Here is a 24,062-nt window from a genome sequence, read left to right as displayed (position 1 = left end):
AGGAACTAGGAAGGTAAAATGAGTACAACATGTTCGGCCGGACGTTGATAAAGCATTCATTTTCTCACACATTCTCTTTCCATCTCTCTCTAGCTTTATCTTTCGCCTTTGCTTCTCCTCAACGTTCGGTAGCCAGACTTCATTAATTATATTATTCATTAGTTAGTCCCCACTAAAATAAATTTCAAATAGCAAACATGTCCCCATATCTATGAAAATTTTAATTAATTCTCATTTACACTCAACATTTTTGGTATCTTAATCTATTAATAGTCAATTTGGCACGATTTCTACCTTTGTATTTGCTTCTTATAGAATAACTTACCGAGAAAATTATCTTAGATCAATTTTCCCTAAAAACTCTTATAAACCAGATAAAACACTTTTCGAAAAATTGTGCAAACAAGTTCAAGAACTTATTAATTTCAGAAATAACATTTGATTTTTCAAAGTCTTACCAAACATTCGACGATAGAGCGTGTTTACTTTTTCTTTTTGACATTGAATAATTTAAGTTGCTTTCTATTTTTTAAAATGATTATTAGAGAACCAAAGGTAACGATTTCTTTTTTACATTTTTCCCTCAAGTATCATCTTTTTGTTATGCTCCAAGTTGGAATTTCTTGTATAGTGACATGCCATAAAACATTGGAGCATACTATCAAGGTTGTCAAACTTCAAAAAGGTTTACTAAGCTTACAAAGGAGCATACTATCAAGGTTGTCAAACTTCAAAAAGGTTTACTAAGCTTACAAAGTTAAGTAAACAAATTAGCTCTAAAATAGTTACTTTTATCAACAAAAGTTTAGGGTCACAATTAAGATCAAAACAACCATAAAAGAATTGAATCAAAATCGACATGTCTCCATCTAACTGAGTTAATGTGTTCATCATTTTCAGTTCGACTACTCATAAAGACTCTTGATATTTGCTCGGTGTTAAATTATTCTTAATTTTATACTAAATTAATAATTTGGTACACCGGTCAGTTCGATTTTTAATTTATGATATATTCCAAATTTGACCCTATTTTTACACAGAGTAATACAAATAATAAGCAATTGTGTTCAACACTCATCCAAGTTGTAGAGGAGTCCACACTTATAATTGGTGATCATAAAACATACAAATTGATAACTAATTGTGGAGTGGAGTGGACTGCCATAATGTTTACAAGCGATGAATAACAAACATTATTCGTTTTACACGATCCATTTGAAGGCACAATCATAGGAGTAAACTGACTTGGCTAACAAATTTCTAATTAATATATCAATATTGTCACAATTATCTTGACCGGTGCTAAGATTAACGGTGATTTTAAATATTAAAGTATTTTCAATAGACTCTGTATTTTAAAGAGTATATTTTACAATTTAGGAACTGAAAAATTTAAGTACTCTAACATGCTTTTTATATTTGACATTTAAATTTACTACTCCCACAAAATACTTATTATTTTTTATTGCTTTTATTTTCATTAACTTCGTTTCTAATTATTATATGATTTTTCTTCATTGAAAATTAAAATATTTTAAATGCATTTAATAATAGATAGTGGCTTTGGTTCTCTAAAGTTAAAGAGTTAAAATTCACTGTTTATTTTAAAAATGTTAATTTTTAGATTTCAGGACTTTAAAATAAATAACATCTTATGTTTAAAACAATAATCTAAAAGGCATGTCAAGGCTCCGAACGAAATGTCATGCTTTAACGGTAAGCACAAAATTAAGTGGTTAACTTGCAAAGTTGATTGTTTAATGTGCGATTAGGCGCGTTCTATTAATTTTATTAATTTTTTTATTTTCAAAAATCTTCTATTTGACTTTATTAACTTAAATTCATTATCAACTTTTTAAATGACTTTATCTATACAAAAATAAAAAAGACTCCGATAAAGAATTAGATAAGATTTAAATTACGATACTATCTACATTATGTAATTATGAATTCGAGACTTATCTTTTCATTGAAAACTTTGAAAAATATGTATGAAGTTCCTATAAATTTATTAAATAGGATTTATCTAGTTTAAAACTTAAAATTATGAAAAATAGTTTAACTCTTGCATTTCGAAAACTTGAAAAATTATATAATTGACTAATTATATGAATTATTAAATAAATATATATTTCTTAATTTTAGACATTTGGTATATATTATTTTTAGTCGCTAAATAATTTTTAGAATGTTTAAAAATTTAAAATAATATTAAATATAAGAAAACTCATGGAATTTGAAGTTTCGCCTCCACGCCTAATTATACTTTACGTTTTTTAGAATACTAATTTAAAGAGCTCTTATTAAAATTTAAATTGCTAAAAATCAAAAAATATATAAATATAAACTTTACGTCCATTCGTAAAGGCAAAGCATTTGAACTGTAGTCACTAGTCAGTGGTGATTTATTCTTTATTCAAATTCAGCATCAACAACACTTGTCAATGATTCCTCCCAGTTGTCTCCACAACATCTAGAGAGAGGAACAAATACTCTTCCTTTTCCCCCATACACCTGTACATACAATTCTAGAGAGAGAAACTAAGCACCGCAAGAACAGATGCTGTGGTGGAAATGGGGAAAGTCGATAATCAACGACTACCAGTTGTTCAGCAGCAACGGCGGCAACAGTCTCAGAACCCCATTTCTAGAACCTTCTTCGGCCGTAGATGTTCGGTGGTCCTTTCTAGAATCTTCCAAGAGTTTAATTTCAAATGTTTTCTGGTTTTGATAGTTAGCGTAGCGATTTTTCTTTCCGCCGTGTTTTGGGTTCTTCCTCTTCGCAATGGAAAAATTGGGTTTGAAGCTAAAAACTCCATCAAGCTCAGTGGTAATTATTATTGATCTGCTTGATTATCATTTTTTATTTTAAGTTTGGAATTTGTGTAGGGGGATTTACTGTTATTTTGTAATTAAGGTTCTTTGTTTAGTTTTTTTGGTCCAGTGCTTTTAACTTAGGGTTTTCTGATGATATGGAATATTATTAAATTTTTTGTTATTACTACTATGATTTGTGTTTGGGGTTTAAGCGGTAATTGAAGGATTTTATGTTTGTTTTTCCTTCTTCTTTTTTCCTCCTCCCGTCAATAGCTTGTGGACACATCAGTTGTCAAGAAAAAAAATAAAAATCTCTGGTCTTGATTTACAATGGATATATTTGAATCATATGTAATTATCTCCTTGACCATTTTGAATATTTTGAGTAATTTTCATTTCAGCCATGAATTAAAACTTGTATATGTTTCAAATCTTCCTAGACAATTTTTCTAACGAACATTTAATAATTCACTCATCTTTTTATATTTAGCATGATAAAATGTCAAAATTACGGAAGTTCCAGGAAAGTAAGTTGGTATTTGGTAGGTTAATATGTTTGCTGAGCAACTCTGAATGTAATCGTGTACGATTAGAGGTAACTATTTCAACTTGATATATGCATTTTTTGTATTTACCCAAATATTGTACAAAACCATGGGTTTTTTTCGTTGAAAGTTGAAACATTATGGTAATAATAATGAACAGAAGATCTACTTCTTGATACACAGTTTGAATAAATCAGCATAAATTGTGGTAGATTAGTTATGTGATTTTTGGGGACTTAATCTGCTTCCATCTACACATCAAGGTCATATGGAAATCCAAGATGCTGGACAACGCCTTTAAAATTTGATTCCAGGAAGTACTGAACAATGAATACTATGTACACTTGAGTGTATTATTTAAGCCCATGGCAATGTACTGATCTGCTATTCTCAAAACTTCGTGTCAGTGTTACCAACGAGCTTCAATTTCTTGTGGTGAGATTGAAAACAATTACCAGAGTTATGCTTGCATTATCAGTATCTCGTTGTAAGTCTATTAGGTGTCAAGTTTGAGTTAGAGACTGATAGATAAATTTTCTTGCTTATGAAGTTGAGCTTTGTTCTTGGAATAACATTATTCTTGTAGTTGTATAAGATTTAAGAGGGTTTCATATGGATTTCTCTTTGTTTTATTTGAAGTTTCCCTGGGTAACCACCTCTCATCTGCAAAGATGAAATTGACTCCCATTTGTAAGCTTATACCCTGCCCATGTAGGATAACCTATGTATTTATATTGCCAAGCCCTGACAATAAACACAAGCAGCATAATTTTGTATTGATTACTTCTGTCCGAGATTCCCTTAGCATGATTTGGACAGAGCTTAGACACGGGAGATATTATAGCCTCATCATTTAGCAGTTTCTTTCTTTTCACTTCCATTATTCAATACTAATTTTCCTCAAGTGGCAGAAATGTGGATAAAAATGATTAAGCATCATCTTTATGCCTTTTTCCTTAAAACTTAACAAGGCTTTTATTTCCAAACTGGTCGCAGGGAAGCAAATTAAATATAAAGATTATAATATGTAGCTTACAGGGTGCTGCTTTGATTTTCCATATACGTGCTTGGTCCTTCTTAGTCAGTTTTTTGGTTTTTATTTCAGCCACTGTTCAAGCATACTTCACACTATGCAGACCAGTTTCAGAGCTTGTTCCATACATTTCAAGACTAGAATATGATATCAATGAAGAGATTGGTGTCCTTTCCTCGAAGGTCTGTTTCAAGTATTACATTCTACAGGTTATTTGCATTGAGTATTTGACGAAGAGTTTGAAGTGATCTGTCAATATTTCACAGGTGGTTGTTCTATCCATGCATCAGGCGACTGTATCAAACTGGACTAACGTGGTGTTTGGCTTCCTTTCCGATCCAATGAATACTTCAATTAATCCTGTGTCATTGAGTGTGCTAAAGTTATCCTTAATTGAGCTGTTTCTTCAACAATGCAATCTAACACTGACCACCCCAATTTTTGGAAAGCCATCTTCATTTGAGATTTTGAAATTTCCGCATGGAATCACCATGGTCCCTGAGCGATCTGTTCCGATTATGCAGATACCTCAGGTCCTCTTTAACTTCACTCTCAATAGCTCGATTTTTGAAATAAAGGAAAATCTTCTTGAACTGAAGGAACAGCTTAAATTGGGATTGCATCTGAGGCCCGAAGAGGTATATTTATATTTATGTTGGACTTCCTCTACATTTTAGTTGGTACGAATGGTCAAGTCTTTGTAAAATACTAGTTATGTAGCTGAGAGATTTGACATTAACAGTTATTTTCAACCATGCTTTGGCAGCTATCACGACCTGCTGTATTTCATTTTTACTTATAATTAATAAACTAGAGCAGCCCCAACCTGATGGACTGTAAAATATGTCTTCCGAATTCAGAAATGTTATCATTCTGAGAGATTTATCTTGATGGATTCACACTACCTGGTGCTTTCTAAGTTGCAGAGGGATCTTAGATAAGGTTTTTATTACATTTCTTATATGTTTTTAAAAAATTCAAATTCTCAATTTTGATTTGCGCCTTACCAAATATATCCATTTTCAAATTTTCCCATGGAATGCTAACAACTGTCAAATTTGTGTTTCATCTTGCTATATCTATTAACATGTCATGTAGAATGTATATATCCTTAATAAAAAATTTCCAAATGCAGAATGTGTATATTCAGGTGACAAACAAGATTGGCTCGACAAAAGATCCTCCAGTTACTGTTCAAGCTTCAGTGGTACCAGATCTAGGGAGCCTACAACCTGAGAGATTGAAACAATTGGCTGAAACAATTAGTGGTTCTGATCCCTCAATGAATCTTGGCCTTGATCATACTGTCTTCGGCAAAGTCAAGGAAATCAGCCTTTCTGCCTTTCTAAACCATTCCCTTTGTGCACCAACTCCAACTCCAACTCCAACTCCAGCTCCATCTCTATCTCCAGAGCAAAGTTACAATGCGGTGCCAACTCTGTCTCCATCTTATTCTCCAGCTTTCCCACCGAACATTCGTCTGTCACCACCACCCTGCCCTAAATGTTATGCCTCTGCACCATCTGATCCAAGCCAGACTTCTGCCCCTAGACCACAAATTGACCGATACCATTTGTTATCTCCCATTTCCAATTCTCCTGCACCTGCGTTAGCAGCCACGGATCCACCAAGCCCTTCAACATCTCACTCTAATCAAATGATTCCATATTTATCACCTCGTGCTGCTGTTCAGCCACCCCTCAGAGGTCCCACACAACAGATTTATACAAGCCTTTCTTTGCCTCCAAGCAAAGCTTTTGATGATGGTCAGGAGGAAACGATTAGGACAGGTTTGGTATCTCCTCCACATGATTTGCTGCATTCCTCATCATGTAAGTTTTCTACACATAATGTGATATATTTCACACTTCTTTAATGTTGGAAACTAGTTGATCAGCTCTCCTTATCTATAATATGATTTGGATAGACTTTTATGTTCCTCTATTTGCATTTCTGTAATCATATATAGTTTAGTAATTTGTTTTGATCTGGTTGCGTGAGTTGCTCATTGCAAATCAATTGAACAGTATAAAAAAGGGGACTGAGAAATGGATTTTTCTTCTAAACACTTCTATTGGGGCGTCTCTTTATATTGGAATTCCATCAAAAGAATAGAAGGGATCAAGGGAATTGGTAAATGCTACTAGCAACCTGAGCAGGCTTGACGCATGCGCATAATATTTCGAGAGATGAAATGTTGTCTGCTTAAACTGTAGGAACTTTGGGTTTTATGTGGCATATAATAGAGCATTAATATCCTTTTTTCATTTCATATGCTTTCAAATGAGGAATTGAAAGACGGAAAATGTTGTAGCAATTGTAATCCCTTGAAAAGGAGAAAGTGAATGTGAATACTATTGGGAAAAAGGAGTGAAGAGTAGGATTAGTTTTACTTCTTTTGTAGTTGCCATTTAACAGGTAGGAACAATTAGTTGGCAAAAGATTACTTACACAAAGCAAAGACACTATGCCATAAGTGTTGATGCTCCTATCCATATAGGTGATGCATTTTATCTCCATGAAGCCAAAGAGGGGAAATTGAGAAACTATTTATCCTGTTCCACAGTCCCTAAAATTTTTATAGAAGTTTCAATTTAGTCCATGGTATTCCAATTTCGATACATCAGTCTGTAAGAGTTTAGACAACATTGCTATTAAACTGCACCTCCTCTTTACTTTTCAACAAGAGGGAAAGATATCAGTCTCAAGCAAACCTAGTTTCTTTAGTCCTTGCTAACATGCGAATTTTTTACCTTCCTTTTATTGTTTCTTCTCTCTTATGTCTACAATTAATGTTTTTTTCTTTATTTTTTTATATTATATTTACTGAGTCTGAAGATTTTTGATCATCTCATCTCACATGGGTGTATATTTTTGTCTGCACTTGATTAGCATAGTAACAGACTGCGTTCCTTTGCAGCTTTTGCGGTAGGCTCTTTGTGCAGGAGGATCCAGTGGTTTCACTTATTTGGAATGATCACATTCTCTCTTCTCTTTTGGATATCGTGAGATGTCTTTTGCACATAATCCGCACATGTTTGATAGCTGCTCACAGTTTTGCCAGTTGAGGAGTCGAGTGGGTATGATAAGCACACAAGTGTACATGAAGTAGGAAAGTTGCAGGTCGAAACCAAAAGGTGGAAGGCCTAATATTGCATGATATCCTATGGGATGTGTCTTCCCAAAGGGAATGACTTCTCAATACAACTGACCATCCAATAGTGCTTCCTTGCAGTTTTCAGAAAAAAATCAAATGTAAGACTTGCGGGTTCTTTCTGAACGTTTGCAAGGAGGATAATCTATACATGTTAACAAAGAGATTTAACTCGTGGAAATATGTTTAGTTTTCATAAAGAAGAATTACAATATGCAGTATTTTGGTCTTGGATAATCTACTAATGCTCCTTCATGCCGGCTCCCATGCCAAACACTCAAGCAACACTATCTGATTTCTTGCAGATTCTTCCCCAACTAAAGTACGGAAAATTGTTCTCCGAACTTTAATATCTATTTTCTTAGGAAGTTTTTAGAGTAATGTTATTTATCGTTTAGATGACATTGAAGGATAGGTTCATCAACATGGATTGAATGTCTCTGCATTTAATATTGACTATATATTAAAGAATTGGACTGAATTACTACACTTTTCATTAGGGGTGGGCGCGGGTCGATTCGGTTCGGTTCTAAAGAGAATCGAACCGAACCGAACTTTTCGGGTATCTAGTAAGTGGAATCGTCAGGTCTAAATATAATTATGGAATCGTTCGGGTTTGGTTCCATTCGGTTCTGTACTATAATTAAATTTTTTGACATTTATAACAATATTATATAAATACAACTAATGATATATTTAATGGTTTTGGAATGTCAGAGACTAGTAAACTACCTTGTTCAAATGATCGCTACGATCAAAGTTTCGGTTGGCGAAGGTCACAGTTTCGATCGGAGGTCACAGTGTCGATCGATAATTGTATAGGTTTTGGAATATTAGAGAGGCTGCGAGAGTTGAGACAACGTTATGTACTTTGTGTTGGTGTTTAGGGTTATTTAGTGGATTTGATCTTGCTTGGCTAAGAAATGAAACAATAAAATGGATAACTGGGTCAAAAATTAAAAAATTAGAAATGAAACAAATTATTGGGCCAAAATTTTGGATTTAGAAATCGTTAATTTGTTTAGAAAAAATTAAAATAATTTGATTTACTCAATATAAAAAAAAAATTAGAAAGATTCGGTTCTTCGATTCTAGGTTTAGAACCGAGAATCGAACCGTACCCGTCGATTCTCAATTCAGATACCCGTTCAGGTATTTAATTTGATAATAACTGTCGGGTTCGGTTCGGTCGGTTCGGTTCGGGAGATTTGCCCAGCCCTACTTTTCACCTCCTCTAATGATGAAGCGTAATGCTCCTTTGTTGAGTCGTGCCATTAAATTGTTGTTCCAATAGAATTGGGCCAAGTGGTGCGTTGTATTTGATGATGAAACCATTTTTGTCATTTTACCTTTTCTTTTTGTCTCTTCTTATATTTTTTTATTACCTATTTGGAGACCGACTTTTGAGTAGGATTGTCAATGGATCAGATATGGATTGGATCTGTTTAAATCAGATCTGATCCGTTAAAAATAATTATCCAATTCGATTCGATAATCTGATGGATATTTGAATGTTAAATTCAAATTCGATTAGCCATGCTATCGAATATTTGATCCGAAATTGAAAAAATTAGAAAAATAATTTATTTATTTATAAAAAATCATAGTCTCAATAAGATTTTAATTAATTAATTATTTTAAAAAATATTTGAACTATTTTAATGGACTCACTTATTATATTAGAAGGTTCAAATCAATTTTTCTATCCAAATGATGCTCTCTTGGGTTGTTTTAGAGATATCTAATGTGGGATACTAGTTTTTTAAAAGATTCTTCTCTTTTAATGATTTAGTGATATTTTAATGTGAGATACTATTCATAATCATTTGTCAATTCTAAGTGTTTACTAGCTTACTTTATTATTGTCATTAAAAATTATAGCTTCAACAAGATTTTAATTATAAACAATATCAATTTGAACAAAGGAAATTATTATTGACATGTTAATTGTTAGTTTTTTATGTTATAAAACAAATTACCATAGTAAATCTAATCAATATATTAATTATTAGTTTTATCTTATTTTAAAAAATAAAAAAAATTAAATATCTTCAAAATGTTCAATTAAAAATATTATACTATTATACAATACTATTTATTATTTAAAAATTACATGTAAAGTATAATACAATTTTCAAAATGGAAAAAACAATATCATAAATTATGCGATAATATAAAAAATATAATATATTATTATAATAAATCGGATTGGATTGACGTATATCCATATTTGATTCGTTTAGCTAACCAATTATCGGATTCGGATCTCAATCGGGTTATCAGATTGAGATCATAAATCCATCTCTCATTAATTTCATCGGATTCAGATCAAAATCCAATCCATTGACGGTCCTACTTCTGGGTCACTAGTGTCCTCTTTCTCTCTTAAAACTTCTGTTGCACGGTGGGGAATTCCCTTGAAAAATGGATTCATGATTTGTTTATGTTTCTTGGTTTGATTCAACATGAGTGGGCAAGCAAATAAATCCATCACTACTAGCTCCACGTCTAATTTTGTGCCAATTGAATTAAATTTTTAAGAGTAATCCTACTCATAGTCGTTCATTGCAGTAATTGTTCTATGTGGTATCTTACATGACGATTTGTGATTTGATGTAAAAAATGTGATGGTTTTTTCTTGTTACATATATCAAATCATTAACTGTCATATGTGTGCTACGTAAGACGACTGCGATAGTGAGTGACTGCAAATAGCATGACATGAGGTTTTATAAATCTTTAAGAGTTTTGATACTAGTTAGAATAAACGCCTAACAATTTCACTCCAAAATTTTGACTTTAAAATTAACATCTATCAATCTTTTTGGGAGCATTTCTTGAGATCAACAATTTGATAAACAAGGTGATGATCCTTTTTTATGATGCGGGAAGGTTCAATTGACAAAGTCAATAATGAACTCAATCATAATCAATGAAGACAAAATTTAATAAAGCATAATCAACGAAGACAAGATGTCATTTTTAATTGTGCTAATTGAACTTTGTTCTCTTTTTCGTCCTTTTCATTATCTATATACTGATTGATTAGATAAGATAAACTATTCTATACTGCCGCAACAATATCAAGCTATCCAGTTGATACATCTTTCCCGTGTTAAATTGTAATTTACAATGAATATCCACTGTCTTTCTGAAAGATCTCTTCTGCCCTTTACCAAATTTTGAAAAATAATTTTTGTAATGCATGTATTTGTTTAAAGTATGAGAAGAGACAAACACGAAGAGTTTAAGTTCACTGTCTTTCATTTATGAAAATTGTGCTCGAAAAAGTATTTAATGAATTTAGAAAAACTATGTTCATTATGTATGATATTAGAAAACATGACGCATTAAGTTCCTATTTGGTTTGACTAAAATAGTTGATAAAAATTTAAATCAAGATCAATGATTTATTTTTAACCATGCTTTGTAAAATTTAAAACTTTTATCAATTTTTCAACTATATATTCATCAACTTTTATCAAAATATACTAAAATTTTGATTTTTAGAGAAGTACAGGGATTAAATTGTCTTTCAATAACACAAGGCCAGAAAGTGAATTATGCTTTCAAATCACTTTTTATCCATGTATTTTTATAGGATTTGAGAGATCCATAAAGTGTTCATGTCACGTCAACAATAAATTTTTTTTTTATCATGCCTAATGTGGATGAGAGGTTAAGTCTGTGCCTATATAATCAACATACTTATAAATTTTATAAAATGTGTGGATAAAAAGTAATTTGACCAAAAAAGAATCTAGTATTATAAAGACCTTGTCGCATATACTCTATATACTCACATTTTAAACTATCTAGAACCTATTTTTGAGAATACTATTTAGAAATCTTATTGTACTGTATAACTAAGATCATTCATGTTCTTTGAAATAGTGAATTCAATGAAATGAAAATATTGACCATTCTCAATCATATATCCAAATTCTTACAAGAAGTCTTTGATGCTTACTTTTTGGTTACAAGAACTAGGTGTTCATGATTTGCATATTCTCACGCTTTCATACATGCTACTCTATAAAGTCTTGTAACTCGTAAATTTAAAGTCGACTTCAGGAACCCTTTTCGCCACCTGTGTTCCATTCATTGACACTCAAGATCAAGTGCTGTACAAAGACAAATCGACTGTAGAAGTATTGACCCTTTGTTCTCTCATAGGCCAACATGAATTTTGGAGTAACCATACATGATGCCACATACATTTTTCAATGTGAATCTTTAGAGTAAAGATGATAGGAGATCTATCCTTTCTCCAATCCTATATGCAGATGAACCTAGTGATAAAAGAGTCTTCAAAACAGCCTCTATGCTCTGCATTACTTGTTATGTCTCTTGATGAGGGAGAAAAGTGGTGCTTTGTCTGTAAAAATTTGTCACCCATTGCATGAAACTGATTCAACCTTCCATGTAGGACTGAGAAGCCAAGATACAGCAGCTCCACCAATCAAGCCTCCTACCTGAAGTTTGGAACATATGAGAAACCGATCAAATTAGACCCAATATAAGTTCTACGACAGAATGAAGAATTTGCAAACTTCAATGTTATGGTAAAGAATGACAGAATGTCATAAAGTGAAATTCTGAACTAAAATGTTTCTTGACAGTTAATATTTGGTTACAACTGCCCTTGTTGGCTATTTTTGACAAACAAGAGACATTTGCATGAAGTAGTAAACTACCTCCCTACAAGGAATTGCATTCGTATGGTAATTTCTCTATTCACAGTTTTGAATAAAGCTCCCTGCACAAGCCCTGTACAGGGGCTCTCACATGGGGGTAGACCCCACATGTGGACTCCATGTGTGGGATCCACCCCTATGTGTGTGCATCTGTACAGACCCTCTGCAAAATGGTCTGTGCAAGTAGCACAACTGCACAGTTTTATCTCATAAATTAAGTGAAGCTATTCTAAAACAAGCTAGCACCAACCAGTAGTCATAAGAGAATTGTAAATACAAAGAAAACTATATGGGCATCTTTCTCAAACACAAAAATAAAAGCTTACTTATGAAAGCAAGTACATCAAAGTGTGAATTAACCAAATGGTCACTCAACATTGTAAAAAGTTTCCACGGGGTCACCGAACTTTAAAAATCACCCAATTCACCACTAGACTTTGCAAAAGGTTTACATGGGGTCACTGAAAATAAAAAATCACCCAATTCATTACTAAACTTTGTAAAAAGTTTTCACGGGATCACTTAACTTTGCAAAAGATTTCCTAGAGGTCACTAAAATTTTAAACTTTGCAAAAGGCTTTCACGGGGTCACTGAACTTTAGTAACCTCTGGGAAAGCTTTTGCAAAGTTCAGTAATGAATTTGGTAATTTTTAAAGTTCAGTGGTCCCGTGGAAATATTTTGTAAAGTTCAGTAATGAATTGGATGATTTTTAAAGTTCAGTGACCCCGTGGAAATATTTTACAAAGTTCAATGACCATTTGAGTAATTCACTCAAGAGAATACTATGCAATAAAAGTTAATCATACTTACGTGGCCCCAGTTATCAATGCCTTCAGATAGAAGTCCAAAAGCCTGCACGAGGAAGGTCAATTTCATTTGTGGACAAATGACAAGTAGCGAACATAACTACTGTAATTATAACTTCCAACCCAATAAACATGTTACCATCACCATCAGATTCAAGCAGCTACCCAACATTATGTAGAATAGACCACGAAAATTGATGATTAAAAGCCTAATCTGTGCCTGAAGAATGAAATATGAGCAATGGGTGTAATATGGAGACCTGGTTGAGGTCCTTAAGATGCACTATGGTTTGGATGTAGAGTATACGGTTTCACAGTCTTGATCACGTGATTGAGTTACAATAGAAATCCGTGATTTATACACCATAGTATAGGGATTGTGAATCTGAGAGACGTGAGTGGCATACCTTATTCAACATGATCACTTGTGCTATATATTTACGATATCCCTCACTGCCTTTGAACATGCCCCTGTGCCTCAGGACAAACATAGCAAAAGATCCTACCTGATTGTGCCAACAGATTAGAGCAATTAAACACACATAGAAAGGTGGAGAAACAAGGATGCAGAAAAGACTTTCCTGGTTCTGAAAGTTCAGTAGCTTTACATATAGCTTCTCATAACATTTAAATCAATAGAGTAAAGATTTTATACGAAGAAACCAGGCGTGAATAAAATTGCTGTACCTTTAGTAGATTTATACGGGTATTGAATATACAATTTGAGTTCAGAAGCTACTGCAAACATATACATGGCTGGGTAAATGATATATATTAAACTTGCATCCTGGATAATATAAATCTTCCCTCACCGACCTTCGACTCTGATTTGGCAACAGATGTTTTAGTCATACACTGGTAATCAACTTAAAAAGTCAACAAAGAAGGTAACTTGAGCTTACTAACTTCAGAATTACGATGTCCCTCACTGCCTTTGACCATGCCCGTGCCTCAGGACAAACATAGCAAAAGATCCTACCTGATTGTGCCAACAGATTTAAGCAATTAAACACACATAGAAAGATGGAGAAACAAGGATGCAGAAAAGACTTTCATGGTTCTGAAAGTTCTGTAGGTTTACATATAGCTTCTCATAACATTTAAGTCAATAGAGTAAAGATTTAATATGAAGAATCCAGGCGTGAATAAAATTGCTGCACCTTTAGCAGATTTATACAGTTATCGAATATACAAATTGAGTTCAGAAGCTACTGCAAACATATACGTGGCTGGGTAAATGATATATTAAACTTATATCCTGGATAATAGAAACCTTCCCTCACCGACCTTTGACTCAGATTTGGTAACAGATGTTTTAGTAATACACTGGTAATCAACTTAAAAAGTCAACAAAGTAGGTACTTCAGAGTTCAGGAGCTTACTAATCCAAAAATAGCTCCTGATGCGCTAACAGCAGGTGCTTTGCTGAATCAATAGCTCACAGCGACCCTGATTTTCTTTAAATGACTTATTCAGAACATTTCTGGGCAGTTTTGAGATAAGAAATGCGTTGTATATTGTAATCGTTATTAGTGTTTACTTGCTCCAGCAGAGGCGATGTATATCGTAAGGTATCTTCTAGGACCGCATATTTTCTCAACAGTAGGACCAACAGAGTTTAAAGAATAACATTGACCTGAAAAGGTGAAATTTCTTTTCAATAAACAGGTAGGGTGTCAGACTAAAAAGGCATTTAATTTGTAGTAATTCAAATCAAACCATCAGATGCACAATAGTTGCATGCAGAAAGGATGATGTAGGTAGCCTCCACCCTTCGTTTATAAGACTGTTGATCTACAAGGATAAAACTCCATAAGAATTTATATAACAAAATTCTCATTATGAATGTAAAGAATGTAGTACTGCAGTGTCAACCACAGATTCAGACGCAGGCTCCCCAAAATAAGAGCTCGACTTGTGTAAGGGCTTGTGCAATATATACTCTGCAAGTAAATTCAGAGAAAAGAATTTAATGCTAAAAAATTGTGGATAAAAATGCTCAAACAGATATTTATGAGGAGACTGCATTTGAGAGCTCTTTTTCTACGTTATCTGTATGTTTTTTCTTCCTTCCATTTTCTCTTTATCGAAGCATTGTGTAAGTGTGTGTTTGTGGAAGGGGGGGTGGGGGTTCTTGGTTCTTTGGCGGAAGGAGTTGGAAGAAGCAGCATCGAGTTTCTGATGCCAAAGAGAACTACTCGTAAAGATGGTTTTTGTCAACAAAAGTTTGAGGTAGTGATACTCACAATAATTGGCTGCAAGAAGAATATTGATCCACTGCCTTCTGTCAAATACGACTCTTCTAGATGTGTTTTGAGTATGACTTCCCAATATCATTAGGATCACTTCTAGTTTCATCTCCATTGAAGCAACATAAGCTCAAGAATGGCAAAGCATCGTGCCACCATTGAAAACCATTACATCCTGTACATTGAAGTGCCTTTTTTTACCATATATCCTTGAACTGAAGGACAACACCAAGATGAGAAATATTCTGTACAGAAGCAAAATTGAAGAGAGATTCTTCCCAGTTTTAGCAATACAATGAACTACTGATGCAACGAGAGACTCAATGCCACAACAGTAACTATTAGTAGCTTCTCACACTTTTGACAGTCACAATGGACCTAAAAGAATATGAATTTTTAGATATCCATGGATGATCAGTTCAATATGCTCACAAATCACTTAGAAACCCACACATACCTCGAATCAGAAAATATGCCACATCATTGTATAATCTAAGTCAACCACAGCTCTCGTGTAAAGAGAAAAAAAACTAATCAATATAGTTGAAAATGCACCAGCACAACATCACTATAAAAAAAGAATCTCTGTTAATTCATAACAATTTTATCTGCAATACCAAGCTAATATTACCGTGAATCGATTAATAAAAAAAGAAAGAACTTTTATTTCGTGTACTACATGTAATAAGGCATGGGAACCACGTTTTTTTTTCTGAAAACTGTGCATGTAGTGTACCTTGACAGATGAATGAAGATGGAACCCAGGTTGAAGGCGGCGGCGTTGGAGAACCGTGTTGCCAAGGCGTAGAGCGGTGGTGACGGTGATGAGGTGAATGGGTGTAGAGGGCCCACTATGGAATTGCTGGGGATATAGAACTTTGGATTGGATGGAAATCCACCCATTCCCTGTGATCTTCAATTCCACACACACACACACACAACATACAAATACAAATACAAATACAAATACAAATACGAAAACAGGACAGCAAATTCCACCCAAATTCTTCGGACAAGAAGATTTTTATTACAGCGATGACGTGTCTCAATTTAATTGGAGAAAAATAGAAATAAAGAAGAAAGGGGAAAAATTATTGAGAGAGACCCCCTTTTCCCCTTCCTTTCCATTTTTTATTTTATTTTTTATTTATTTTTTTAATTGGGATACTTTATAGTTTGGTAAAATCAAAATCGTTGTGACAAATTTATAAAAGCCTACAAAGAATACATATAAATTATAAAGCCTACAAAGAATACAATGAGACGTTCGAAAATTTAGAAAAATAATATATTTTTAAACCTACAAGAAATACGAGACATTAAAAAACCGAAAAAATACGCGAAATTTGAAATCATGTACACATATAATCAGATGTCAAATAAAACTAGATATTTGAATTGTCATGATTTCTTTTAAATATTTCTTCTTCAAGAATAATTAAAAATAGTTCTTACTGTATGTTTCAACTATACATATCACGGTCTCGAGTATGATAAAAGATGCTTTTCATCTTTGAAACTTCTAATGCATTGCTTAAGTTCTACCCCTGTAAAATAAGATTTTGGAGGAAAATGTGTTTTGAAATAGTAATTTTTTGGAGAATAAATGATCGAAAAAATAAAAATAAAAAATTTGGTTTACGTGTAACATTATTTATAAGAGGACGTGTGCTTAAAAATGCATTTCGAAAAACGTATTTTTGAAAAATGGAATCCAAACATGGCTCTGTTTCAGATTTTCTTGGTGTTTAATATTGAAGCCAAATAAGAATACCATGAATGCAAATAAAGGCGCCTACTTTTGTTTCTTAGGGCTCGTTTGATATGATATTATTTTTATTTTTGCTTTATGTAGGAAAGTTGTTGGAGGATGCTACATTAATTTTTGTTCAAAAACTAATTTTTAAAAAGCTTCATATTCCGAAAACACTTTTAGATAAAGTTCTATTGGACCAATTTTCTCTAAAAACTTTTCTAACTAGAAAAATTAGTTTTATAAAATTAGCTAATTGGGTTTAAAAGAGGCTTTTGAATCTTAAATGCTCGTTTTAGCTTTTCAAAAGCAATGCCAAATGGACACCTAGACTCGTTTGGTAGGATTTTTATTTTTGCTAATAATTTTTCTAAAAAGGTTTAATGGGAAAGTTATTTTAAGTCATTTTCCTCTAAAATTTATTTTAATCACATAAAATATTTTTAAAACATTATCCAAACAGATTTAAAAACAATTTTTTAATCTCTAAAATAATTTTGGACTTTTCAAATACGGGCTGTTAATCTCTTTTACACATTCCTCATTAGATTAATTTAATATTTTTCAATATATTTCTTGAAGGGTGATCTGATTTATGAATCCAGCTCCAAAAGCTTCATTTTTTTTTTTCCAAATTCTCGAGAATATTCGATTCCACGACAAATTGTAAACTGCTACGGATGATCTTTTATGCAGAGTCCTACCGTGAAATTCACGTGGTGAGTGTAATCCATTGAAGAGTATAAGAAAACTTACCTGCTAAAAATGCCATATAATTTTTTCGAAGTATTAAGACATCATATGCATGTATATATAGAGAGAGAGAGAGAGAACACGCTCTAGGGGATGCGCCAAGAGCGCCACATGAAGTTATCTGTCGAGTAGACAATCAAACCTTAACGTGATTTAATAAATTGTTCTTAAAAACATTTTAATCTTTGAAACGAGGTGGTTTGTAGTATCTTACCTCCCTGAACTGCGGTGCTAATCGTATTATCAAGAAAATCGATGCAAAGATTGGCCCAATTCAACACCATTCCGAAAGGCCGCCTCAGAGAGAAAAACCGAGTCCATCTCCAGTTTTCACTACTCCCCGTTTCATCACCACTTCTCTCATTATAATTTTCTTCAAAAAAATTACTATTATCATTTGATAATCCTTGCAATTCAAATCGACAAACGGGACAGTTATTGCGCCTTTGCAGCCATGGCAGAATGCATTCGGAGTGATAAAAATGTTTGCATGGCAGTTCTCTCACTTCTGTTCCAACCCCAAATTCATCCTTGCAAATGGGACATTGTGAATCGTTGGCCAAATGGTCGGCCTTCAGTGCTAACACCGGCAGGGCCTCCACTGCCGAATCAGGGGCCGGAGATGGCCCGGCAGACATGTTATTTTCAGTCAGTTGTTGGATGAGCTCATTCGAGTTCCTAGAATTTCCATGGTAGAAAGTATCAATTTATTTATCACAGAAGATAATATTGTCATCGGTCTAGGTGGTAGTGGAGCCCACTATCAAATAAAATAGAATTAAACGATGAAGTTGATATATACTTACATATTTTCATGAGGAGAAACAGGTCTTGGAGGATCAGGGCCTATAAATTGAAGCAACACATAAGCTTGGCGCCTTGCATGACTTCCGTCATCAAGATTTTGCTGTTGCCTGATTGATGGATCGAACATTTGAGCCAAGGAATCCAGTACCCTGGCCGCGGGGGATGGTTCCAGCCGTGTGTCTAAGCCAAGTCTCGGCCTTGACATGTCGAGCTCGTAACCAACTTGTCCTAAACAACGAGGACACAATATTTCAGCTGGGTTGGTGGTCCTGGTTCTTATACTTCGTTGACAATGCCGGCACCAGTAGTAATGGTATGTTCTTAATCTCTGGATTCCATTGACCATAACTCGACCGCGATTGACCATAATTGACATATTGATTAGTAGGAGAGTACGATATGATTTGAACGCAAAATTCAGCGACTAGTGGTGAAAAAAACATATCATGCGAGGTTTTATATGTATATAGATTGTGAAGAAAAGAAAGAAAGGTATGGCTTTTCAAGAATTGAAAGTTTGTTTTCTTGATTCTTCATGTCTCCTCTATCTAAAGTAAAGGATGAGTGAGAAGAAAATTGAAGGAAAATCTCATTTTCTGCAATCCCTCTTCCTTTTCAATTGTGGCAAGTCTATTCTTAAGATAACCCTTTTTCGTTTTCAACTTGAGCAAATGCATTTCCTTGTCGTTGAAACTTGATACGTGCATAATTTTTATAAATGAGTTAATGAAAAGATTTGTTGTCAAGATAAGATCCCTTTGCTTATAATTGACCACAAATGTCATATGTGCAATGAAATAATATCAAGCCAACTTGTCCAGTTTGCAAGAAAGAGATTAGAGGAGCAATATGCCTTCCATTTGATTCTCTTTTGGATCATAAAAGAGATTAGCAATCGGAAGAAAATTAAGGCACGAAATGGAAGTGAAGATTACATTATGAATGACTTATTAATCATAATTCTCCCAATTTTCATCAAAATTTTAAGAAACTAACGGAACTTAGGGTTATATTCTCACCACATTTTTTTTTAATAAATTCATCACATTTTAATTACATTAAAAAATTTTAATTGTTATTTATTATCACACTTATTCATTATCACATTTCGTTGATCACAAAATTGTGTCCTTAATCGTGATTTTCGTCCAAAAATATTGTTTACATACTTTACAATGAGGGTCAAATATTTAATCGTATTTTTTCATTATTATTTGTTTTGTTTATTTAAAAATACAATGAACAAATAAATCTTCTTACCAATTTTTATTAAAAAAAATAAATTGGAGAGAAATTATAATCCTGATTAATTTATGTTAATTTGAGAATAAGTACGATGAAAAAAGTTTGAGATATAAATAAGATAATATACAAAAGTTATGAACCTTTTATTCAATTAAAATGTAGGGTCCGTTTGATTGCAAAAAATAGAATAGAATTGCCTAGAAAACGAATTTCAGGGAATTGAATTACATAAAAATTGTTTTACTGGGAATTGTAAATTATTGTATTTGATTGGTATAATTTTTCACTTGAAAAATGTTGAAATAAAAGTATTTTTTGGTATTCGTTCGGCTTTGTTTTACATAAAAGTTGTAAATTAAAGGAATATAATTTATTGGCACTGGGAATGAAATTTGTTCCCATTGCCAAAAAAAAAAAAAAATCAAAAAAATAATTTATCTTTTGGTGTTCGTTTGACTTTGTTTTACATTAAAATTGTCAATTAAAGGGAAATATTTTTTTACAATAATTCTTAAAATTAGTTTTCATTGCCAAAAAAAATAATAATAATAATAAAATAATAAAAAAATTGAAAAAAATAAAAAAAATGCTACAGTAACTGAGAATTGCAATTCTCACCATTTTGGTGAGAATTGCAATTCCTTGAATTCATGGAATTTGGTTTATGTGGCACCAAAGATGAAATTTCATTTCTAGGGAAAAAATGGGTATCAAATAAAGTTAAATTGGAATGTGGAATTCCAATTCTATTTTCCATGAAATTCTACCTCCAATCAAACACACCCGTAGTATAATCAGTAACATCCCTACCTCCCTCATGCCCTTTCATCTAAGGATATTTAACCCGTCTTTGGGCTCCATCTTTGTAAAATTACAATTTTCGCTTTTTTATTTTCAACCATACCTTTTTTAGTGAAATAATATTATACATAATCTTAAAAGTTTTTCCTTATTTTTAAATCATGCATTCTCCAAAAAATCACTATTTCGAAAACACATTTTCCCTCAAAATTTAATTATAATGGAGCCCAAACAGATGATAACTAGACAATCGAGCTTTTGATTAATTCCATCAACTTGCCCCTTTGCCGGTTCGAGACCAGCTAACTTATGAGCCAGTCGATGTTCATTTCGACTCGTTTGTGGAGCTAGCCACGCACGCCTTATGTCATCCACTCAAAAAATGTTACAAAAGGTGTCTCACACTCGACCGTACAATCAAACCACACAACCGGTTCACCACCACAGTCCATCGCTCTCCCAATTCCATGGCGTTATCCTCACTCTCTCCGTCGCCACCGCGTGTCACCACTCACTCCTCCGCCTCCTCACTCCCCAAAATCCTCCACTCTGCCGCTTCCAACTTCTCATTTCCAGCCACTATCTACGTTGACGGCCTCTCAACCACAACCAATTCCCCGCCAGATTATAGTAAGTGGAGAACCCACGTTTCATTCTTCCCTGCTTTCTTCAACAACAAAACCAAGAACGTAGAGTCCATCAAAAAAGAGCTTCTTGAGGCAATTGCACCCCTTGATCGCGGTGCTGAAGCCACTCCTGAAGACGGGCAAAGAATTGATCAGGTTTATTTCTTTTGCTTTTTCAGCTTCTTCATTTCTTATCATTTTCTATTGAAGGATAGCAGTTTAGGGAAATCAAGGTTAACTATTTTTTTTTTTACCTTTTTAAGTATGAATAAGATAAATTTAGGATATAAATGATTTAAAATTTGAGTCCGAGTATGTTATGATATTGAATTGATGCTATGTGAGTCTTCTTTTATTTCCTTTTCTTTACTGTTTATGGAATCATTCTAAGTCATAGCTTGTAATTAAGAATATGGACTGTCTCCAGAATAATGCTGCATATGTGATTTTTCTGGATATAGTTTAAGTTTAGTTTCATCCTTTTTTATTTTCCTTCGACTTTGTTGTTAGTTAGATAGCTCGCAAACTCGAGGCAGTCAACCCAACGAAGGAGCCACTGAAGTCTAGTTTGCTGAATGGGAAATGGGAACTCATATACACGACTTCGAAATCAATTTTGCAAGTACAGGTAAAACTGCATTAAGAAGGGAATATGGATAGTAAACTTCATTTTCCCCTCAAATGATATGCTTATTTTTTGAAGCTGTTACCAGAGAGTGATTGCTTTTGAATTTTTCTTCATGACTGTGTAATTGTCGAAATTTCTCACCAATTTAACACTCTGAGCAGAGACCAAAGCTTTTGAGATCTAGAACAAACTATCAGGCAATTAACGCAGATAGACTTAGGGCTCAAAATATGGAATCGTGGCCATTCTTCAATCAGGTATCTGAATCGTTCTTTTAGCCACTCTGTGATGCATACTGTCTAATCCTACTCTACTTTCACTTTGTTCTATAAACACTTGCTCTCTTCCTCGTTCCTCCCATAGCGCACAAAAACACACAAAGCTATAAGTTCAGTTATGATCTCACGTTGCTGTATTTTTGCTGATAAGTATCACCTTGGAGCCTAGGATATTTAACATACGTATGGATTTCTTGTGCATAACAGTTTCCAGAGTTTGTTTCAATACAAAAGTCAAATCCGTAAAATCATGTGAGGCACAAAGTAGTAGATAATTCAAATATAGAATAATGGACAGTATATTAAAGGTACTTGGCAAAAAAAGTTCGTATCCTTTGCCCTCCCTACGCAAATTGTCATATCATTTCAAATTTAGCATTTGCTCCCTCTTATCAACCTTTCATTGCGAAAATGGTCCTTTCCGTCTGGTTCTATCTATTTTTTGTGAAATAGGGGTGTGCATTATAGTCTGCAGATGGCTTAATTTAGAAAGATAAAATCGTCAGTCCACTTAAGCTTATCATTTAATTTTACTATTAATAATGAAAAAGAAAAATAAAAGAGTAAAATAAATTTTTTTTTTTTTTTAAAAAAAAAAATCTTCTTCTCAAATGCCCTGCCAAAATCCATCCCTGCCCATGCCTCCACCGCCACCACGAACCCAACATTCTGTTGCCATGACTCCAGCAAACACACCCTTGATCTTAAATTCAGATGATATTTCCAAATCCAATTTTTATACACTCAATGTTAATATAAACTATTATAATCTTCTCTTTCAAGCAGTAAACTTCAGCAATCAATGGCCCAGATTTTCTCTTGTCAACCAGCCATCTTCTGTCATTTCTTCCTGTACTCCCACTGCCAAGGCTACTAAACTCCATTGTCTCTCTTTAAGCTTTTTTGCATCATTTCACCATAAGCTTTCTTCACTTCTTTAAAGAAATGCAAAGTATGAAAAGGAGTAGTTTTTTATCATATGTAAAGCACATGAAGCCAACAAATCGGAGCTGGCTGCGAGATGGTGGGCTTTGAATGTGATCTTCAAAATAGAACAAAAATGTGTTGAATGCTTTCCCCTCTCCGTGGTTTACTTCAATGCTTTCACGGACTGCTGCATCATTAATCATGCTGATTTCTTGGCCTATGACGATTATGGAAATTAGTATGAAGATAATTAAGTGTTAGAATGGTGAAATTTGAGATCAGGTTTTTTCATGTGATGGTTACTGGATTGGTGTTGGTGGTGTCTGAAAGAGGGGCTGGAATTTGGTAGTGATTGTGGGGAATTAACAGGGATAGTTTAGGAAGCAATTTTCTCTTTTTCTTTTTGCTTGTTATTTTTTATTTTATTTTTCATGGATTTTAAGTTTAGTAACAAACTGGTGGGTTTGTTGTGGTTAAGGTGGCGGTGGGTGTGGGTGTGGGGGCATGGAAGCCAGAGGCGGATTTAGGGGGGGGGGGGGGGGCGGCCCCCCCCCCAGGCGCCTCTCCTGTCCCACGCCGCCCACCCCGCCCGTCGATTTTCTTGCCCCGTTTAATTTTATTTTATTTATTTATTTATTATAATTCCAAGTTCAATAAAATATAGATAACATTCAAGTTGAACTTTTAATAAAGAATGTCCTTACTTTATCTAAATTTAAGCTTTTATTTTGGAATAAAATTATTTATAGTGTAAAATGATTTTTAGAGAATGTGTGGATAAAAAGTATAAAAAAATTATAGGTCTACATGTAAATTATATTATTAAAAAAATTGTGATAGAAAATAAGTTTAAATAAAAACGATTTTGAAATATATTGTATAGATGAACCTAAATATGTTATAATAGTTATAATTATGTAAACAAATAATTAACAAACAAT

At 33.5% G+C, this 24,062-nt stretch overlaps 4 protein-coding genes across 29 annotated transcripts in view; 2 read left to right on the top strand and 2 right to left on the bottom strand.

Annotated features, from left to right (window-relative positions):
• The first annotated feature begins 2,398 nt into the window (after positions 1 to 2,398).
• LOC111409786 (formin-like protein 7) lies at positions 2,399 to 7,777 on the top strand. The gene is made up of 5 exons (XM_023039822.1): positions 2,399 to 2,830; positions 4,468 to 4,577; positions 4,662 to 5,033; positions 5,531 to 6,227; positions 7,316 to 7,777. The coding sequence occupies exons 1-5, from the start codon at positions 2,575 to 2,577 to the stop codon at positions 7,402 to 7,404; spliced, it is 1,524 nt and encodes a 507-aa protein (XP_022895590.1). The 5' UTR covers positions 2,399 to 2,574; the 3' UTR covers positions 7,405 to 7,777.
• Positions 7,778 to 11,447: 3,670 nt separating this feature from the next.
• On the bottom strand, positions 11,448 to 17,900 carry LOC111409784 (RHOMBOID-like protein 10, chloroplastic). 26 transcript variants are annotated; one of them, XR_002705538.1, is made up of 12 exons: positions 16,040 to 16,650; positions 15,761 to 15,871; positions 15,660 to 15,681; positions 15,301 to 15,548; positions 14,930 to 14,997; positions 14,774 to 14,848; positions 14,437 to 14,690; positions 13,961 to 14,033; positions 13,742 to 13,878; positions 13,462 to 13,560; positions 13,059 to 13,100; positions 11,448 to 12,024 (listed from the first exon to the last, which is right to left on the bottom strand). XR_002705538.1 is itself a non-coding variant. In XM_023039820.1 (8 exons), the coding sequence occupies exons 5-8, from the start codon at positions 13,994 to 13,996 to the stop codon at positions 11,941 to 11,943; spliced, it is 261 nt and encodes an 86-aa protein (XP_022895588.1). In that variant the 5' UTR covers positions 13,997 to 14,033; positions 14,437 to 14,690; positions 14,774 to 14,848; positions 14,930 to 14,997; positions 15,301 to 16,033; the 3' UTR covers positions 11,448 to 11,940. The 26 variants fall into 26 exon arrangements, 1 of the variants encoding a protein (XP_022895588.1); XR_002705531.1 differs by adding an exon at positions 17,813 to 17,900 and having other exon boundaries at positions 15,301 to 15,871; positions 16,040 to 16,850; XR_002705547.1 differs by having other exon boundaries at positions 14,437 to 14,521; positions 14,595 to 14,690; positions 15,301 to 15,871; positions 16,040 to 17,519.
• Positions 17,901 to 17,976: 76 nt separating this feature from the next.
• On the bottom strand, positions 17,977 to 18,962 carry LOC111411097 (E3 ubiquitin-protein ligase RZF1-like). The gene is made up of 2 exons (XM_023041663.1): positions 18,616 to 18,962; positions 17,977 to 18,487 (listed from the first exon to the last, which is right to left on the bottom strand). Exons 1-2 carry the CDS (start codon positions 18,960 to 18,962, stop codon positions 17,977 to 17,979), a joined length of 858 nt encoding a protein of 285 aa, XP_022897431.1.
• Positions 18,963 to 20,978: 2,016 nt separating this feature from the next.
• LOC111409782 (probable plastid-lipid-associated protein 4, chloroplastic) overlaps positions 20,979 to 24,062 on the top strand; it is a 5,299-nt gene continuing 2,215 nt past the window's right edge. Inside the window, exons 1-3 of the mRNA XM_023039817.1 lie at positions 20,979 to 21,444; positions 21,803 to 21,916; positions 22,078 to 22,173. Coding sequence (XP_022895585.1) covers positions 21,130 to 21,444; positions 21,803 to 21,916; positions 22,078 to 22,173 — 525 coding nt within the window. The 5' untranslated portion in view covers positions 20,979 to 21,129. The remainder of the gene's footprint in view (positions 21,445 to 21,802; positions 21,917 to 22,077; positions 22,174 to 24,062) is intronic.

The sequence above is a fragment of the Olea europaea genome, chromosome 15 (genome assembly GCF_002742605.1).
Source record: "Olea europaea var. sylvestris chromosome 15, O_europaea_v1, whole genome shotgun sequence".
Classification (NCBI taxonomy): Eukaryota; Viridiplantae; Streptophyta; class Magnoliopsida; order Lamiales; family Oleaceae; genus Olea; species Olea europaea.
This window is presented reverse-complemented; position numbering and strand designations above follow the sequence as displayed.

Coding starts and splice junctions, on each gene's coding strand:
- LOC111409786 (XM_023039822.1), top strand. CDS start 2,575: ATGGGGAAAGTCGATAATCAACGACTACCAGTTGTTCAGCAGCAACGG. Junction 2,831..4,467: donor AAACTCCATCAAGCTCAGTG/GTAATTATTATT, acceptor TTTTTATTTCAG/CCACTGTTCAAGCATACTTC. Junction 4,578..4,661: donor TTGGTGTCCTTTCCTCGAAG/GTCTGTTTCAAG, acceptor AATATTTCACAG/GTGGTTGTTCTATCCATGCA.
- LOC111409784 (XM_023039820.1), bottom strand. CDS start 13,996: ATGGTCAAAGGCAGTGAGGGACATCGTAATTCTGAA. Junction 13,561..13,960: donor AGGGACATCGTAATTCTGAA/GTTAGTAAGCTC, acceptor TGGCACAATCAG/GTAGGATCTTTTGCTATGTT. Junction 13,101..13,461: donor AAGTGATCATGTTGAATAAG/GTATGCCACTCA, acceptor TTCCTCGTGCAG/GCTTTTGGACTTCTATCTGA.
- LOC111411097 (XM_023041663.1), bottom strand. CDS start 18,962: ATGGTCAATGGAATCCAGAGATTAAGAACATACCATTACTACTGGTGC. Junction 18,488..18,615: donor GTTTCTCCTCATGAAAATAT/GTAAGTATATAT, acceptor TGGAAATTCTAG/GAACTCGAATGAGCTCATCC.